Source organism: Nipponia nippon, unplaced genomic scaffold (assembly GCF_047370975.1).
Source record: "Nipponia nippon isolate SJK-2023a ecotype South Korea unplaced genomic scaffold, ASM4737097v1 scaffold_6, whole genome shotgun sequence".
Lineage (NCBI taxonomy): Eukaryota > Metazoa > Chordata > Aves > Pelecaniformes > Threskiornithidae > Nipponia > Nipponia nippon.
The window spans coordinates 30,784,924-30,805,628 of record NW_028262380.1 but is presented as its reverse complement, the minus strand read 5'-3'; the positions used below and the strand labels follow the sequence as shown (position 1 = coordinate 30,805,628).

Sequence of the window (20,705 nt, the reverse complement as noted above, 5' to 3'; positions counted from 1 at the left end):
CACTGGACAAAGAAGAAAAGTAATAAAGGATTTGGAAATGTGTCAGAGCAGAGGCACTTTTTTCCCATCTGAGACATTTCTGATCAGCCACAATGTAGATCAGAAGCTGGAGGCAGAGCAATCATTGGTGCCTGCTGGCTTAAGCCTGAGAGCACGGCCTCAAAAAGCCAAATCCTTTAGCTAACTGCCTCAATAAATCAAGAGCTTGGGGCCAAACCTTACATGACTCCATACTGATGGATGGCATGGAATTAAAAAGACATTTCTACATACTGCTTGCTTCCTCACAGTACAACTGACTCATACAACTGATTCAGGTCACTTGACTAGCTTCTAGAAAGAGAGCTCAGGTATATTTCACCACAAAACAACAGGGATGTAAAGAGAAAGTCATCCAGAACTTTGCTCTGGTGACAAAGGCCATTACAAGCAAAGCTGAGAGTGAGTTTTCTTTCTACTGGACAGGGAAGACGATTTCTTCTATCAGACTGTGTTCTCCCTCTGTACCTCAAATTCATTCCCTCCCCCAGCATTTACTGTCCTATTATTTTGTGAGTGGGAAGGTGGGGGAGGAAAGCAAAAATAATGCCTTCATTGATATTTACCTTTAACAAAAACATAAAAAGAGGTGACAATACTCCCTTTGCTTTTGCATATGTATCTGCCTATGTCTCTGACTGTTGCATTTTTGGTGTACCACTCTTTCTCATTGGAACTCCTTGCTTTTGCTGATGGGTCCGAATTCTGGAAATTCCAAGTCACGGGTCCATCCTTGTTGCACTTCAGCCTTAATTCCTCCCCTTTATTCACAACCAGTGAAGATTCTTCATGGGGCAGTGAACGACCTGGAAAAAATAAGCACAAGATACAATGCCTGTCAATACAACGCTCTCTTTTTTTGCTGCAGCAAAATTGTTATTTATAGTTGTATATGTGCAGTTAATATTTCAGGAGTTATTTCTTAAAAATACTAAGCTGCAATGGCACTGTGGAATTCTACAGACACCTTTTGGCTTATAAGACCTTTGGCACACAGAGCAAATAACCACTGCAGGTGGAAACTGGCCTTTAAAAAAACATTTGAAACTAGTTTCAGATGCACCAGTTTCTGCGATGGTTCGGCTTTTGAATGGGAACAGACCCAAGCTATTTAAAAATTAAATTCAAGAACATATGAGCCTGATTTTACATGGCAGCACTTTTAATCGTTCTTTGTCATTTACTCAGTATGTTGCCAAGAACTGAAGTTTCCTTGCTCAACAGTTATCTTTTTTTAACTGCTCTCTCATGCATTCAGAAGCTCCACTCACACTCTTACATTTTAAGTGTCCAGTTTAATGAAGGCATCAGTAGATGTTTTCCATACTTATTTCTTTAGCTGAAGTGCTAATTCATCGTCTCTTACCTCCACAAAAATTTTATGCAAAATACTCTTCAAGCTTCCCAACACGACCAGATTATTTTTACTGAGGTACCAATCTCCTAGTCACCAAAGCTGCTCTAAATGACCTCTTAGCTTCTCTTTCACTGAACGTGCCGTAACACAACTTTTAAAGAGTTCTCAGAAAATAAAGCTATGTAAAATTAGCAGCCTCAGTTCATAATTCCCAATTACCTTCCACCTTAAACTGTGTATTGGAGAAAGAAGCACACTGAGGCTTCTCTGGCTCCACTGTTAAGATAAGTCAAGTAGGGGGTTGCTGAGTTAGCACACCCCTGATGTGAAAGTCTTAGTGAACCTACAAAAGGGGAGTTCATAAATGAAAATGCATATAAATTCTCACTACTGTGGACCTACTTGAACATCAGAAGAACATATTCAAATATTGAGGTGGTCTTGCAGGAACAAACCCTTCCCCTTTCAGAGTAGTTCTTTAGTCCTACAAGTAATCCTTAGCTTACAATAACTGTGCTGCTAGTTAATGTCCCTCTCATGTGAAGCACAGTTGTACAAGATTGTACAACATCCATATGTAGTAGCAGAGTCATGCCACTGAAAATACTACTTGCATGCAAAAACACACTCTGTGGCTTCTTTCAGAGCCGAATTTCCCTGCCCACACAGATAACAACAGACGTTCAAGCAAAACAATCGGATAATCAGTTGGAATGAGATTATATACTCCAGACTTAATTCACTCATCTCACAGCTTTAGTTGTTCTTAAGGTATATACTGGATTAAGACCAGGTCAGGTAACTGCTCCTCTTCCTGACAAATCCACCACAGAGTAGGAAGCAAAGGATGGTCAGACCACCTGCAGAGTCTAATTACTTGGTTTGTGGGCTGGGTTTTGGAGGGAGCACTTGTTCTCCCCGCATCTCCCTCGGATTAAAATTTATTTATCAGTGCTAAACCCAACTGGAAGTCATTTTTCCAGCACCCCCAGAAATTTTCCACATGAAGTCCAGTAACCCTGCAGATACGCTTCTGTGACTGAATGCATAAACAGCCATCCTAGAAATAATAATTGCCAGAAAAAGGCAGGAAAAAACCCACTTTTAATTTCAAATCTGCTACCTCAAAGTGCAGGTGTGAGCCCGAGCCGTGACACAGCAGCTCGACCGAGGAGAGCAAGGTCTCAGGAGCACAGGTCCCAGCCAGCAGTGGCTCTGCAGACAGGAGAGCTGGAAAAACCCTTTGCCAGGGACAGAGGGGGGCCTGACAGCGGCGTAAAGAGAGGCAAGGAGACCTCTGATTTGCAAACCCCTCAGATCAGAGAAAGCAACTTCCAGCACCTAAGAAGGCAGAGGGCAAAGACCTCTGAGAAAGTCTCCTGAAAGACCATGCAGATCCTTCACGGGGATGTCTTTGGAAGACTTCTCTGCTGCCTCCCACAGGCCACAGGGTGCTTCAAGCAACAAACGACACGAGCTGCACAAAACAGCAAACGTGGAATGCTCTACCCCCACTATGGCGCGAGGTCCTCAGATGAGTCAGGGAAGGCTGGGAAAGGAGATCGGGACATCCTTCACTGGCATCACTCCCGGCCTGCAGCCAACAAGGTCTTAGCCTGGGCCCTGCCAGGGGAGGTGCGCATGTGGCCGGGCTGGGACAGCCCCTGCTGCCCCACCACTGAGGAGCATGGCATGGGGCAGGTCATACGGCACCGGGCAGGTCACACGGCACCGGGCAGGTCACACAGCCCCAGCCGTGGAGCAAACACCAAGGTGTCCCCTCATCACACCACAGGGCAGCCCTCCTTCACCAGCACTAGGGGGGATGCTGGTGCGGGCCCGGCCTCAGCTCCTAACGCCTGGCACAAAACGGGCAGTGGGGGGGAAGCACACCAGCCTGCTGGCCTGAGCTGTGCACCCCCTCCTCCAGCAGCAGCCTCGGCAGCACCGACGGCACGGCATCGCTGATGGACGGATGCCTCTGAAAGCACAAAGACAACCAACGCAGCCCCAGCCACCGTTCTCCTTTCAACAACAAAAAAACCCAACGGGACACCTCGGCCGCGTGAGCAGAAATGCACTTGCAGCCAACAGAAGCTCCCGGTGCACAGCCTACACGTGTGCACAAACAGGGGATGCTCCCTCCCCAGACCTGGCTGCAGCCTTTGCACTGCACACACGCCTTAGCGGAGACACACTCTCAGCTGCAGCAAGGGGTTACTTCATTCAAAGAGCCTCAGAGCGGAGAATAAACTCATTTACTTGCCCCTGAGGAAACACTGAGCCAGCTTGGCTTGCTGAACCACTCCCTCCCCTTCTCTCCTGGGTATTTACACTGTGGATTAATGACACACACGGTAACCGTAGGCTCTGAACTGCCCCGACAAAAGCAGTCTGTAATGTACTGCAGAGCCAAGCATTGGGCTTCTCCTCCTTTCTAAACCCACTTAACCACCCAACCCTAGGGCACAAAGGCACATGAAGGCCAAAGGTAGGGCGTCATCTACAGGTCTGCAGAGGAAAGGAACAGATCGGAGGTAGCAGTGCATAGATTAATGTCATAACTGACCTACTACATGGGTGCGGATCTGTCAAACCATACACATCGCTGCGGTATGTGCAAATCCTGATGGGTGCTGCAGCAACAAACCCTTCCTCTGTTGACGACTGGCTCTTTAGTCCTACAAATAACCATTGCCCAATGGCCCTCTAATTCACAGCACAGTATTACGCAGTTGGACTGGATGTATAATAGCCATTCCTGAGCCGGGGGGGAACATTTCTCAAAAACCAACACCACTTGCATGCAAAAACACACTCTGCGCTTTCTTTCAGAGGCTGAATTTCCCTACCCACACAGATAACAACAAACCTTCAAGCGAAACAATCAGATAATTAGTTGGAATGAGGTTATATACTCTAGACTTAATTCTCTCATCTCACAGCTTTAGTTGTTCTTAAGGTATATACTGGATTAAGACCAGGTCAGGTATCTGCTCCTCTTCCTGATAAATCCATCAGAGTAGGAAGCAAAGGATGGTCAGACCACCTGCAGAGTCTAATTACTTGGTTTGTGGGCTGGGTTTTGGAGGGAGCCCTCGTTCTCTCCCCATCTCCCTCGGATTAAAATTTATTTATCAGTGTCAAACCCAACAGGCAGTCCACCAGCGCCTGTTTTTCCAGTGCCACTAGAAATTTTCCACATGAGTTCCACTAATCCTCTACACAAACTCACGTCATTGAACATATAAACAAGCAATCTAGCAATAATAATTGCCAGAAAGATTAAGAAAAACATAATTTCTATTTTTATGCAAAGTTTGTGAGTTTTACCTACTCTTTCCCCTAGGACTCATCATACCCATTCAGGTTAGGAGTTCAAAATTTTGTTAACACTTCTTATCAGAACTATCTCGCAAGTTGGTGGAAAGTTTTTAAAGGTGGTAAACAAGACAGCAGAGCATGACTCCATCCAGAGGCACAAGAAATACGTTACGTACCGGAGCTGGGGAAAGAAAGGCGTAGAGGGAACAAGCACACTGTGGCACTCCACAACAAAAGCCACGATATTCCAGTTGAAACCACCACTCATATTTCAAGACAATCTTATTATGGTTCCTTTACACAGCCTACAAATTATCAGCAAAACAGTTTACAAATTGGGTTAATGTCTTGCGCAAAGGATTCCCACAATCTGAAGTTTTTTTCTGCTGCCTTCTGAAAACAACATGTCTTCAAGAAAAGTATGGCAGTGTAAGAACAGGTTGTAAATGCAAGAACTATCAGATATGCTTAGTGTTAAGCACCCAAATATCGCCTGTCTTTAAAAGATAAGAATTAAAATGGTGCTTAGAAAGATGGGAATGACTTTGTATCTCCTTTTTGGAGGAATAATTAAGTAACAGAAATCTGAGAGTTTAACCAACAACTTGTAATCCAGTGTACTAATCCCCACAGCATGCGTCCATCTGCTATCTCTTGATCTTTTCTCAGATTGCTAACGCCGCACATCCGAGACTGCTCCATTTGTACCACACCTGAGGCAGGACCGGTCTCCTCCCAGCCCTACACTCAAGTAACACAAACCACGAGCATAACTGTGACAGTAATACTAATAATTTGGGAATCAGTTGTGTTGGCAGGATATATGCCAGGGATGGTAAGAAATCTCCAAATGCTGAACCCCAAGGGATATGGAGTCTCTTTCCAGGGCTCCATGTCCACGCCAGGCAGGACCATGACTTTACCAGTCACCAGTGGGACTGTAAACTCTCTGAGCAACAGGATGGAGAACCCATGGCTATATCTCCACTGAAGATTTCCAGGTGTAGGTGTGCATCCTTATCTGACCCACACCTGGGCATGCCTCCACCCTCTCTCTACCTCCTTACACCTTGGAAAAGGAGGTGGACCACTACCTCATTTTTCAGCTGAGCATCACCACCTTCGTGAAGCCCACTTGACCACAGAGACCCCACAGGACAAGGGGAAGAGAGGAAACCCGTCCTCTGCTCCCATGGCTACTGCAGGCTAGTGCAGGCAGATGATCCTGCTGTTGGTCAAAGGCTGTGGATCCCACTGCAAAACATCCAACACCTTCCATACACTGTGTAGCCAGAGTACCACACTGGGGTTCTGGATTATCCTCTAGAGTTGTTATCAAGGGCAACTAGCAGGTAATAATTTATCCTAACAAAATATGTTGATATTGGCAAATATTTAATAATTAATGTTAAAGAATTAAAATAGATATATAAAATGAATTGCAAAGCTCAGAGTTGGACAGCCCAAGACCCATTCTGGATGTTCTAAATTTGTGTCCCACGGCTGAAAAGAGTCACTTCCACTATCCTAGCTTCTCCTTGTAATATAACAAATCTAAGCTAAAAACTACAATGCTGGGATCACTTGTGAACAAGGCTGTGTAACTGAAAAAAGAAGCAGAATATATGAATATATTATAAGCGGCTTCCTAAGCCCTAAAAATGAAAGGAGAGAGAGGAAAGAGGGGGAGTACAGCAGTTGTTACTTCTGTATGCGGAAGGAACATCTGGAAAACAGGGCTAGAGGAATTAGAACACGAAACGGCTCTAGATAATACCGATAGGAAATGCAGGTCAAATTGCAGGGATATGATTAAGGACAGCAGAATGTTCCTGTAACAATTAAGGGATGTGCAAACAAAGAAAGCTTTGGCTAAGGAGTGCACCATCCTGGAAAAAAAAAAAAGTTTTATGCAGGAGCTTTTCAGCCTCAGCCACAACACTGCTGTAGCACAGAAAAGCACGTCAGGTGCAAGTCCACATCACGCTCACAAACAAGTGGAGACCATCTCCAGCTGCCAAGCAAAGAAAGGAAGTGGGACTGCCATGGAATAAGATGCAGAGTCAAGTGGTGTGGTTTTTATTCCCAGCTCTGCCACAGATTTCCTGCACAAGCTTAGGCCAACAGGTTAGTCCTTCTGTGGCCATTTCCTCTTTCAACTCTCATCCAAACATTAAAAGGAACAAGAAGTTTGTGGCAGCTCTATAGCACAACAGATTGCTTTCAGAAAAAAAACAAAGCAAAAAAACCCTGTGCCTTATCCCACCCCCTTCCACATTAAACTTCTCTCAAACATCTCCCAAAACAAGGCCACAACACAGCTTCACAGTACAGCCACTACCTGCTCACATCCAGTACCAGCCTTTCTGTCAAGCCTAAGGGACTGGCAGCAACCTGCCAGCGGGTTCATTGCTACCCAGCAAGAGCAGACCCCTCTCCCTGCCAGGGCTGGGACACACTGTAAGGGCACGGCAGGCTCTTCTCAGCTTCTGCCTCTTCCCCTTGTGGTTGTCCATAACCTTCACAGTCATCAGCAGTCCCCATGTAAGCTGCACAAACACTGCACAATGAAAACAATGACCTGACCGTGACCTGATCCTGACCATGATTTCTAAACCAGTTAACGTTTTTCTATGACAAATTCACCGAGGAGCTAAACTTCAAGGGACAAAATGTCCACAACTTTCGTGTAAGATTGTGGTGACGGAATACAGTTAGAGAAACTACTTTCTTTTCAGTGCCTGTTCATTCTGGGCACTGGGTTCATTTCAAGGGCTATCACACAGACCTTACTCACCACATTTTTCAGTTTCTCATCTACAACAACATAAGAGAGCAGAAACAAGAGATATGCTTTATCAGTTCAAGTAGTGGCACTGTTGTAGATGCAATGGCCTGGGGATATCAGCAAAACATGGCTTGCAGGGAGGTAATATCCTCTTTCAGCATACCCAGCACTGCTGGAAAAATGAACGTTTTCAGACACACAAGTCTCCTGCAGGTCTGAAAGAAAAGCAGAAGCATAAACGTCTCTTTTACACAAGTGCAGAAGTCCTAGCCAGAAGCCTGCCCGGTCCTCTTTACAGTATTAGTTGGTCTAATTGAAGAGTATCGCCTTTTCAACTCTTGTCTCTCATTTGTTAAACCCACTATGACACTTGACATATGCTATGATGGAGATGAATTTAAGACTTTTTCAATTATATTTTCTTTGTCCTGCCATTTCATGCCCAAGGAAACAAAGTGTCAAACTCGCATGTTAATCACACTGAAACAACTTTCATTTATCTGATGTCTAAAATCTCCCAGATTTTTCAAAGGAGAGATGCTATCATATGCTTACTTGTTTTGTTCCACTTCACTAAACAGACACTCTCCCTTATGTTAGATGAAAAGTTTAGCAATGGCAAATGTCAATTTTGAAAGATTTCATCTGAAAGCTACATCAGATCCCATTTCAACTATGCTGCGGGGGAAAATAAGGCTAGCAGTATAGCCTCTTACTTCTCAAAAGAAACCATCCATGCCAAAACCCGTGCTAGTGGCTTCCTCAAACACATAGACCAAAGAAGACCAAAGATGCGATTGTCCCTTGTCCCCTGCAAGTATCACGGACTCTCGGCATATATGAATGCCACAAATCCTTGCTGACAGAAACGCTGACGAGCTCCTCTGCCCCAGCTTCATCTTAGAGACTGAAAAATAACTTAACTGTCACCCGGCAGGTATTACAGGGTCTAGACTGATTAGGCTTCCCCACAGAACTAAGTGGTTTGTTTCTAACCCACCTAACAGAGTCAGTGCCATCTGCTGACCAACAGACTCTTCAACACCTCGTGTTTCCCAAGCAGAAATGCAGAGCTCCTGTGCTTACACTTGCTCTGAAGTTTTGGATCTTCAGAGGCTGTAGTTACTACGCAGAAAACCAGGGGAGAAGATTAGGGCTTTGACATTTACCCAGCTGCATGAGGGCAACCACTGTCTTCTCACCCAGCCTTCCCTTCTCACTCCCCTTCCCTTCACCCTGAACGGGAAGGGGGCAGGAGAAGGGCACTGTGGAGGGCAGAAGGCAGGAGCTCGCCAGCCCAGCACTCAAAGGCGCAGCCAAACCAACTCCATCTGCAGGCAGCATAAAGGAGAAACGGGTATCCCCTGACACAAAGAGCAAGTGTGGAGCCAGCCAGCTGATTCCCACCCATGGTAAACCCAAGAGAGGAAGTGGAAGGAGGCTGGAACAAAGGTTGTCTTTATCATCTGTGGAGGCATGAGCGCAGGGAACCACAGAGGCAGCTGGACCATCACTATGGCTGTGAGACACCCCCCTTTGCAGTGACACCCCACGGGAAGCTTCAGCATTGCTACTACATGGACCTGCCTCACTAAACACCTCACACCCTGGGAGGGCACTCCACAGGACAAGTAAAAGGCACTTGGTGTTTACCTCTTGCAGAGAAAACAGCTCAGGCAACTGAGGAGACACCCAGCTACACGTGAAGAGAGGTTATGCACCCCTCCGAACAAGATGTGGTTAATCAGAAACAGCCAGCATCAGAGCCAGGTGGCAAGAAGACAAATCCAGCCAGCTCTCTAGCTCCCGCACATCCCACTCTCCAAGAAAGACATTCACAGGATCTTCAGGCAGGACAAGCATGAGCACCTGGGCTGATCCCCTGCTTGTGGGTGGAAGCCAGCAAATCCTCCTGCAGAGGGTCTTGTCGCAGCAATTAGCAATGTAGCTAATCATACTTTGCTTCCTTATTTCAGAAGCAAGCTTAGCAGAGCAGGTTCTGCACATGACCTCCAAAACAAACATGTGAGAGCTGCCCTATTCCTGCAAGTGCAACACTCACGCCCTCAAGGCAGGGGGCTCGGGGAAGCAACTGCACCTTCCAGAGACAGAAACGCACCGTCCTCTTCACCCAGCCGCTTGGTTTTCCCTTGCTGGGGTGAGGAAACTCCAGCCATGCAAACAGGCCACTTTTCCTGCCTACCAAGCAGCTTTCCCTTTCTGATTGGCATGCGTCACTCTGCTAATACAGCTAATAGAGGCATGTGTCAAAGGCAGACATGTAGCTGAATATAATCCTAGTTTAGCACATATACTAAATAGCCACCACAGGATCAAACGCCATGCTTCTTTCCATGGCTAGGTATGGTACCTTTCTGAATCCTCTTTTTCTGCAAAGTCGTGGCTTTGGGGCTTTTTCTGTTGTTTTGGGGTTTGGGGGTTTGTTTTCTGAAGGAGCACCATATGCACTATCGCAGTCCAGTCACTCATTTTGAAGCACCATGAGCAACAACCTATTCTAGGTGATTAATTCATTTTATTACAGCATGTTGACGCACTATGGTCTCTTACACCCCAACTTCCCACCACAGAAGGAATTTAGGCAATGTGCTAATGAACAAAACCAAACCCAAAGCATGACTGACCTATCAGGTTTTTTTAAACTAGAATGGTCTAAGCCTAAAACAACTACCTGCTAATTCTTATTCAAAGAAAAATACAGACAGATAAATATGTATGTATGTACACACACATAAGTAGGATTTGCAAAAAAAGAGCAACTGTTTGCCACAACACTTGTCAGCGCTGAGATTTATAAATTTAAACTGCTCCCTACTCCTACTGAATTATTGCCTTCTTCCCTCTAATTTCCAAAATTACTTATTAACCAGCTGTTCCACAGTTAGTTTTATCAGCTGTTAGACAGATAAATAAACAAATTATAAAGTAAGTATGGAGAACGATTAGAAGGAATGAAAAAGCGCACTAATGCATAGCATATTCAAATGCAGCTGTCATTCATCCAGTCTATTCCTTTAATGGCTTTTTCTTCTCACTTCTCTTCGCTGACATTTACATTAAAAGGTGCAGCATCTTTCAACTTCCATTTTGAAAGAATGTTCCTTGTGATGAGCAACATGGGCTTGAAAGCGTGTTTTCTGAAATGCAGTGAAAAAGGTAGTTTTAATGAAGAGAAATGAGAAAACTGGAGAACAGTGAATCATTTTGCAATCTGAATTAATGCCTATTTGGAAAAGGCTCAACTGAGGAAGGAGATGTTAGACTTTTGGCAATGCAAATTCTAATTATTTCAAGCCTTGGCAGTAATTTTATCAAATAGTAGCAATTTCATTAAAAGGGGCACTGGTAATCATCTACATAAGGCCTCCAGAGGGGAAAATATACCAATAACTGCATAATTATGTTATCATTGCTCTTATGATGGACCACATTAAATACCACAAAGAGGAGCACTGCTTTTTACTTTCTCTAGATATTTGGTTCAGTACTTTTTCCTAGAAGATTACAGCAATAAACAAGACTTTCAGATTAATAAACATGTTCACCAAATTTTGCAGAAACGACGTAGCTATCTTTTATTTCCCTATTACTTTGTATTCTCTTTTCTTTTACTGAAGGAACTGACAGATTCATGAGAAAAATGCTGGGTTTAGTAATAAGATAGCTAAAGTATTTATATAGCTCTATTAGTGAAATACAAGTCATTGCATCACATCATGCATCCACATGGCACACAGATCCATTTAAGAAGCAGGTTTTGAAGTATTTCCATATTTCTCCATATAAATTAACTTTACCTATTCAGTGATTTTTAATAAGCCTGCAGTAAGTTAGATTCCCTTGTCTAACTAGTGCATAAACTTTGCCGCTCCTTAGGATGTTGTTAAAAAATTCTTGTAAAAGAACAGTCTGACAGAGAATACCAAATCTAATAAACATATTTTTAATGTGTTGGTATTAGAGAAGTATCTTTGCACATGTCTTCTGAAACTGTGACTAGGACTACTTCTGGAGGATTCATCGGCACGTTCTTCATAACCTCCTAGGGTGAACAAATCTCACTAACACCCAGCAAGATCTGTCTCGATGTTGTCTTGGAAGTACCCTGAATACAGAGACTTAGATATTTTTCTGACAATCCAGTTTTCATTTCCCCAGTCGTCTTCTGGCAAGGAGAATAACTCGGCCATTGAACTTATCTCCAGTGTCAGCAGAAGTCCCACTTATGTATTTTGCTTGCTAATTGTCCTGTATTTCCTAGTTTACTAATATGCCCTATCATAAATTCCATATACGTGGCATATATAATAGGTAGCTGCTTATTGAAAAAGTGGTTCTCCTTCCTACCCCAGGAGAGATACCTAAGAGGGCATCGTGCTGTGGGCACAGCCTGAGTACCCGCCTAAGCAGGGAATCCCATTTCAGCATCACTTCTGATGGTATCTAGTTTATGGGAGGAGACCAGAAATACAGGGTTTACTTCTGCTCCTTCCATTTAACCTTTTTTACTATGCTGCATACCTCAAATCCTAGGTATGATGATATTAGCATTACTGCAAAGTCAGCAATTTTATGTATAATACCTGGAAGTCAGACGTGCTATGGAATAGGAAACTTCAACAGTTTGTGTTACAATGAACACTACCGGGAGGAAGCTTTTATTTTGTTGAAGATAACATAATTTCTTTTCAAAGTTAAAAAGTTATGCTCATCCAGCCATAGAGAGCACTTCCATGCCGCATAAAATAGCAAAGTTAGGCAGCAAAAGCAAAGCAAAGAATCAGGCAGTCACTGAGCAGCAGAAACTGAATGCCTCAGTACCAGGTCCTAGTGCAGAAGAGCATCTAAGGCATACAAAAAGAACCACTTCAGGTAAAAATACCATATTAAACTGCATATTTAATTTAATATTATGTTAAAAGTAAAAATGCAGCATTTTTATAATGCCTATTTTCCCTTTAAAATGTAAAAATATTCAACATGGATTTTGAAAATACAACAACATAAATTAAAATTTACACCTCCTCTAATTATTAAAAAAAGTTAAAGGCAAAAAAAATTATGCAAGCTGTACGTTTGCTGCCAACACGTTAAAGATAATCACACTACTGGATTCGTGGAAGTCAGTAGCTGAGCACCTCTAGGCAGGTTGTGCCGCAGCAATAAACCAGCCTTTGGCATCTGGAGTTTCCTAGCAGGTGCAGAGAAAATATTTTCTTTATTTCAGTTCATTCAGTACAACTCAATTAAGCAACTAGTCCATTCAAAGAGGAGCTACTGATCAGGAGTTGAAAGAAAAAAACCATGAATGTTTCCTTCCATTGCCATTCTAAGAATAAAAAGCGGATGAGATGGACTAGTTCTAAAATTTTTACAGCACAGAGATTAGAAACCCCAGTTTTGACTACAGATAGGCCTTTCAGACATTAATTCTTTATTTCAAAACATTTCTCAATGAGTTTTTTCTTCTGAATTGGCCGGCTTCTATGTGGTGCTATTTATCTAACGGAAGAACATTTCAGAATTCTCGTTTCCTTCATTGTAATCGATGCAAATCATCAGTAAAAAATCAATTATCTAATACAAGAAATGTCAACACTTTCTATTTTCATACTAAAACATACACATGAAGAATCAGAATAAGTGTATATATAACAAGCTACATAATTGCTTAAATACAGGCACAGTGATTAATCAAAGTAAGTATAACATTAAGTACAAAGGCTATATTTAATTAAAACTATCTCAATGGTAATAAAGGAGGTTAAACCTTTCTTTGCAAAATGATTAAGTACAAATGCAAAACAGTTAAAATGAGGCTTACTGTTGGCTGATTTAAATCATGATTAAAATCAGATTTACAATGCTTTGAATCAAATTGAAGCACACAGTACATGGGGAGGTAACTATTTTGTTAAACCTTAAAGCTCTACATTTCTTATCTGGAGTCAGACGTCAATTTTACATACCATATCTTGAGGAAATGCAAACAAGTTGGAGAGGGCTGAGAGGAAAAAGAGGGGGAGGAGGTACAAAAGATGCACCAAAAGAAAAGGCCGAAGAAGTTATATTTGTTCATCATAGAAGTCAAAGGCGTGATATTGTCAATGTGTAAAATACTATTATAAAGAGGATGGTGATCAGCAGGTCATTATATCCACCAGCGCAGGGAGAAAAATAGATGGAATTAAGCGGCCAGCAAGGGAGATTTGGTTAGGTATCAGGAGAAGCTCTTGAACTTTAACAACTAGTTATGCACTAGAAAAAATGGGTGGTAGACTCTGCACCGCAAGTCTGCCTTGGAGCAGGTTAGACAAAAGTCCACCTGGGAAGATCTGCTCCATCTGACCTGGGGGAGAGCAGGGGACAGACCAGATGACCTCTGCAGGACTCCTCCAGCCCTACTCGTACAGTTCTGTAGGAGCTTCCTAGGACTTGCTGCGTCTCTTAGAAACCCAGCCACGGGAGGCAGGTGAATGCATGAGAAAGTCAGAATTTATTCAGCAAAGAATGAAGCTTCCAGTCCTAAGACCTGCGGACAAAAACCTCCACGTGTGACATCAGTGAAGCCATTAACTACTGAACAAAAAGAAGATTATGAGAGCCAAGTGCAAGTTTTTAATCTCATGATACCCTTCAGCAGGAACCTAGTTAGTTCTGCGTGGCCTAGGTATGTGAATACCCAAAACATTTCTATTACACGGCTCATTCGGACCTTTCACCTCCTCTGAAACATGCAGGCTCTGAATGACAGGTTATAACCAACAAGTTTGATTTCTTTTTCCAGGGTGGCTTTTGCACAAAACTTTTATTTAAAAGAAGTCCACTCCATGTCATGAGGAGCACGTTCACCCACCATGAGCTAAGAGTGCTCCTCTGCTCAAGACAATTACTGATGGGAAAAGAAAGGAGATGTAGGACTAAACTGGCATTTGCCAGGCTTCCGAAGAACCTGTAAGAGATGCATCTCTCTGACTTTGAAATTTCCCTGCCACGGTTTTCATCTCTTCTTAACTTAAATCAGCCCACGCATCCTTTTTATCACTTAGATTTACAACCGTCAGTGCCTAGTTGACCAGCAAATTCTTCTCCGTATCAGATATTTAATGATTATGTTACATGATTACGGACTCGGCTGTCAGATGACATTTAAAATCATAGACATTTAATGCTGTCAGCCCCTCCAATGGCAAAACCCTCTGTAGCTGATAATTTTCCTAAATGACGCCTCTTTTTAGTTACAATTTCAAGGAATGACCCATATAGAGCAGCCCAGGAGTTGCATAGCATGGCAGCAACATTAGAAACTTTTCTGTTATTTACATGCCTGTAAGAGATAATATAAAGATAATATAACCAAGTGCCTTACGTGGTGCACAAAAAAAATTCCATTGTGACACAAAAAAGACCATTAAAAATCCATTTAAAGGTATATCTGAAAACCTGTTTTCAGAATAAATCAATATAATCCCGAAGAGTAAGTCCGCTGAGAGATTAACATTTACCGTGCTTTCTAATTGGTATACCCTAGAAAACAGGAGTCGCAGTCTCCCTTCAAACACAGATGTTTACACTCCCCTTACGCTTTTATCACTAACGGCAGCAATCTTGGCTGGTGGACAAACAATACACTTCGGTTGCCATTAGGTTTGGCAACCGGCCAAGGAGACTACTCACATGCGTAAAATTGCGTTCATTTATGACTGTTTGCAGGATTCATTGTCAAAAAGGCTCCTTTCAGAAAAAGCCCTTTTAGTTTCCTAAAAGTCACTGAAAAAGCCAAGCTCAATACTTCTGCCGTAAAACAATACAGAAGAATAATAATAATTTTAAAATCCCTTTTATGTCAAGTCCTAGTAATTTGTACATGCATACGCATTTTCTTCAATAAATGTCCAAAAGATGTAACACGCTGAAATCTGGATCACCATTTTCATTAGATGCCTTTAGCACCATCTCTCCCCTTTCACCTAAGGTTACAATGAACACCTTAAGCTCTATTAAGCCTGAAGAGACTCATCGGGGGGACCTGAGTTTCTGAAGGGCAGAAACAACTGCAAGTTGTTTCTTGTGTAGGGGAATATTCAGAAGGAGATTCAGAAATTACAAAAAGGCCAAGTTTTATACTTAAAGTGAGAGGGTACTGACAGTAAATGCAATGCATTAGGATATTAGACCTCATTTCCTCTAGCCATCCCCTGAACAGCTGAAAGAGACTTAAGGAAATGAGTCAAAATCCTGGAAGATGTTTATACCAGATGAAAAAGAAAACAACATCTGTAAAATCATGTGTCACACACACAGAGCAAAACAATGTGCAACGCTTGATCTCTGCAATGGCATTCATCTTCATGGACAGACAGAAAAAGCTGGCAAGTGGCTTAACCTTGAGCAATTACTGCCTCTCGTCTACAAGACTGATATGAGATTAGATCAGTTGTCGTGTATTGTAGATAAACATATATGTTGTTGAAGCTCCTTGATGCTGTGCCGTTCTTGTTTCATCCAGAATTTGTTACTCCTTACCTTCAGATTACACCAGTGTTGACTGAAACTTCAGGCTAGAAAGCAGCTTTCCTTCAAACTACAAACGCGTAATATTTGGTATTTAGTTTGACAGCTCCAGATATGCCTTAAAAATCCTACGAATAGCTTGCACTAACAAAGAATTATAGTTCAGACAGAAATCCAAAGAATACAGAGGTATCATTAGAGTCTCTCACAATAGATCAGAGAGAGAAAAGGACAAGTTTCACTACAAGAAACTCCTACCGATTGGAACATGACTCAGATGTTCCTCCTGAGACCTGTCCTAGATCGTGTTTATGTGTGCTAAAGACATATCCTTTCCAATTCCACCTGTGTCCTGGTGCAGTATGTCCCTTCTGGAAGTGACACAGGATCCTTTGATCAACCCAGGCACCTGCAAAGCAGCGTTACTGTTTGGACAATCAACAACAGGTTTCTGGGAGGGCTGAAGCGAGGTGGAAGCCCACAGAGAGCCAGTATAACCCAACGGTACTACAGCTGCAGTCATCTGCTGACGAGAGGATCTCTCTTGCAAAATGAGCACATGGAAATGCCTCCAGTCTCTATGAATGGTACTTAAACGGGATGCAAATGGGAGTCTCACTTCTTGACAAATTTATCACATTCTTTATTATAAAGCCTGAAGAAAATCACTTATGCATTTGCTGGGAGAGGGTTCCCAGTTGTAACGGAAGGAAAAAGAGTCAAATATTGAGTAATCTTTGACATCTCCATTCTGCTCCTGACAGTGGCCTTGGGCCACATTTCTGTGCAGGAGAATTTGCACTGCCACAGGGGAGGGAGAAAAAGCAGGAGAGAGCAGAGATGGAAACAGAGATGGAAGCGGGGAGCAGGGAGGACAGGGTACTTGGAGGGTTTGCTGGAGTCAAGGCAGTGACTGAGTGACAGCAATTAGCATCCTTATCAGGTTCAATCTTCCTCCTCCAAGCCTCCTCCCTCCTGGCTGACAGGTAGCAGGAAGCATTATGAAAACAGACATTCTTCCCTCTGGGCACAGGGAGAGCCTCCCGTAACTCCGCAGCCAACTGAAAAAAAAAAAGCTCTATTCATGGATGCTGAAAGGAACCATGCCGTCTTCCATGACCAAAGGATGCGAATGCCACAGAGACTCTGGCAGAGTACTGGGGGGTGGGGGACAGGGGGAGCCTTGGGGGAGGACAGGAGAAGCACAGAGAAAAGATCGTTCCAGAATTCTGCATAAAAGGAGGACTAGGCAATCCCCAAATGCAGGGAAAAGTGGAAGATTATGTTAGGATGCAAGAAAAACAAAAAGTAGGAAGGAGCTGTTGACAGAGGAGATTAATGGTTTACCCTCCAAGAAGCTACATTAAGCTCTGTTTTCTACACCCTCCTTCCCTAGTTGCAACCAAAGGAAGAAACTCTTGAATAAGGGCCAAAGAAAGATACTTAATATAAATTTGTATACCGACAAGCAACAGGATAGGTCTCAACAGGGACTGTGGGAGATCACCCAGTCCAAGAGTCTGCACTGAGGCAAACGCAAAAGTAACTCAGGGTCACGCTAGCTCCAGAGCAATCCAGCACAGCAGATCAGCTCTGTCCTATCTGACACTTGTGATGTCCCCTGCGCCCCTGCCGGGACACAAGCCATCACCCTGATACCTCCTCCAGCACAAAACTAGCCCTGAACATTCCCACATCCATGTGATACACAGATGATGCACAAACGTACCCAAAGACAGTTGTCTTTTGCAACAGCAAGTCATTTATGCTTACTACAGAGTGGATTTTTGTCTACACGAGTTTGTCTGATGTGCCCCTGAGGTGAAATGTCTCCCACAAGTAAGTGTTTGAACCCAGAACCAGAGGAAGGATGACGGGAAAGGTTCCCTCCTTGCCTCTCCGGTACTCTGGAGCCTGCATCTCATGACTTCCAGGAGATGCTGCCAGTCTGACCTGTTTCTCAAGCTTTCCTTAAGGACAGCCTAACCGTATGATGAAGGATAACCTCCAAGCGCAGGCAAAAAATACATGAAGTAAAGGAAGTTGGTGGGTATTAATCATTTCGACTTTTTTTTTTTTATTTATTTCGAGGAATAACACATTGGTTGGAGACTTTCCCATCCCTGTGGCCACAGCACTAGCATTTTGCAGACGTACATGGGTATTTCTAACCAGGAAAGTCCACACTGTCAGATATCACACTCTAGTTCAGATTATCAATAAACAAAAGGGAGAAAACTCAAAAAGTTACCCAAACAAATCTATTAACAAAAATGTTCATAAATCAACTGCTGCCCCCTCTCACATCCCAAAGTGCTCGCAATGAAGAAGCGTGAATCGTCACTACTGTTGGCTCCTGGTGTTTTAGTTCTGTTTGCTCCCAGCAGCACGGGCAGAGCCTTGGGGAGCCCTCCCCGGCTGCTCCCAGGCAGGGTGCTCTGCAAGGCTCCTCTCTGGTGGTGGCAGCAGATGTTAAACACCTAGCGCTGTGCATCACTTCCCTGGATCCTCAGCTTGCTCCTAGAGAAGTAGCAAAATCACCGTCCACGTTATCCGCTTTCAGACTTCGGTGCCTAGGGCCAAATTCCTCCCTGGGTGCAACTCCTCAAACACTAGCAGCGACCTCCTCACGGCACCTTCCTCCGCAGACCTCCAAACGCCTCTTCAGCCTACAAACCGCGCAACCAGCTGCACGGCAACTCCGAAAGCCATGTGCGAAGTCGCCCAGCCCTGCAGCCAGATGCTCTATTTAAAATCCGCCCCCCTGCGCGCTAGGGCTGTGAGGTTAGGCAAGGAAACCCCCTTTTATCAAGGAAGGGGAAGGGAACCTTGCAATGTATACCCGACGCAGCAAAGTTTTAGCACTGACCGACCTCCCGAAGGCCTGAGCGGCACCGCTCGCCCTCCTCGCCAACGCGGACGACCGGCAGTGCCGGAGCAGACCGGCTCCGATGCCTCGTCCCGCGGTGAGCCGCCTGCCCGGCCCCTCCCCGGACCGCGGGGCACCCACACCGCGGCACCGACCCCCCGCCGGCGGGGCGCAGCGGGGCACCGACCCGAGCAGCGCCCCCCGCCCCGGGGGGGCTTCACCTCTGCTGGGGAGCGCTGGACACCTGACGGCGGCGGCTCGTTCCCTGCCTATTGTTCAAGGAGCACTGAACCGCGGGGACATTTCGTACCGATTACCGGAGAGTTTATTGTCAAAACAGCCCGGCCCGGGGAGATGGCGGGGGGGCTCCCCGCCGGCCCCTCTCCCAGCCCCGGATAACCGCGCACTGCAAACAAAGGGCGGGTTTTTTTTTCTTTCCCCCGGCGGGGCGTCCCGCAAAGGCAGCGCGGGGCGATGCCGGGGCCGACGGCGGGCTGCCGCCGGGGCGATGCCCGGGCCGACGGCGGGCTGCCGCCGCCGCGACCCCCGGCACGGCGCTGCCCCCGCCGCCGAAGTTTTCCCCGCAGCCTCCCGCGCCTGCTCCGGCCCCGCCGCCCCGCGGGGCTCCGCGCCCGCCCAAGCCCGCGGCTCCCACCTGCGGGGAAGAGGCTCAGCAGCAGCACGGCGTGCGCCAGCTCCCAGGCGAGGTACGCGCCCTCCATGCCGCCGCCACCCCCGAGCCCGGCGCGGCGCGGCTGCCGCTCGCACCACCCGGCGCGCAGAGATGCCCGAGCCCCCGCGGGAGGGCTGCGGAGTACAGCCGGCCCCGCCGCGCCGCCGCCGGCTCCGCCTCCGCCGCCCGCCCTGCGCCGCGCTGCGCGGCCCCCCGCGGCGCCCTCCGCGCCCCCGCCCCGCCGCCGCGGGGACGGGCGCAGGTGAGACGCTCCCCCGCCCCCCGGGGAAGGGGAGCGTCCTAGTTTGCCTCGGTGGGGCTTACCGTCAAGACCCCAAATACCCCCCCCCACCCCCCCCAGATGAGATTATTTAAAAAAGAAAAACCCCAGCGGGCGAATATGCAGACAGCGCTGTCACGGGGGAGAGATCGCCCTCCTGCTGCCCTGCCGGGCACCGACCGGCGCTGCCAGGAGGGGACGGGGCTGTGGGGCTGGGTACGCCCGGGGGGCAGCGTGGTCCGGGGCGGGGAGGCAGCCAGGCTGGGCAGCGGACCTGGAAACTCAGGGAGCATCCCTCAAAGGGCAGGTACAAAGCCTGCCAGCTCTAAAATCCTCAGTCATAGCTCCTGGACGTGTCACGGGAGATTCTCTGTGCACCAAAGGTAACGCTTCTGCCCTGGCTGAGATCTCGACCTGAGCCTGCTCTGGGCTGTTACCTATTAAGGGTGAGCCAGAGCACTAGAAGCGAGACTTAAAAGTATATGCCATGACACAAAAGAAAGGACTGAAAGAACTGGCTGGTTTGGTATGGAAAAGAGAAAGCTGACAGGGAGCTTAAACATGGAAAAGGTTCCTACAAAGAGGATTGTGAGCAATTGTTTTTCATGTCCCTCAAGGGCAAGATAAAAAGTAATCCATTTAGTTCTCAGCCGAAAAAAGACACAGCTTAAATGTTAGGAAAGCACTTGCAAAGAGGAGAATTTAGTCTACAAATGTATTGCAGAGAAGAGGTTGTGGAATCCCACAGAGGGAGTTTTTTAAGCACCAATGAGACGATTGAGAAGGAGGATCTGGGAGCACATGCTTCCGTAGCTGCAGCAGTGGCGGGGAGCTGCTCTT

At 45.6% G+C, this 20,705-nt stretch overlaps 1 protein-coding gene across 1 annotated transcript in view; it reads right to left on the bottom strand.

The window, feature by feature from the left end:
• Positions 1 to 19,727, bottom strand: part of KIT (KIT proto-oncogene, receptor tyrosine kinase) — a 56,759-nt gene extending 37,032 nt beyond the window's left edge. Inside the window, exons 1-2 of the mRNA XM_087736256.1 lie at positions 19,568 to 19,727; positions 606 to 845 (exon numbers count right to left, since the gene is read on the bottom strand). Of these exons, the coding sequence (XP_087592382.1) occupies positions 606 to 845; positions 19,568 to 19,634 (307 nt within the window). The 5' untranslated portion in view covers positions 19,635 to 19,727. The remainder of the gene's footprint in view (positions 1 to 605; positions 846 to 19,567) is intronic.
• Between the last annotated feature and the right edge of the window lie 978 nt (positions 19,728 to 20,705).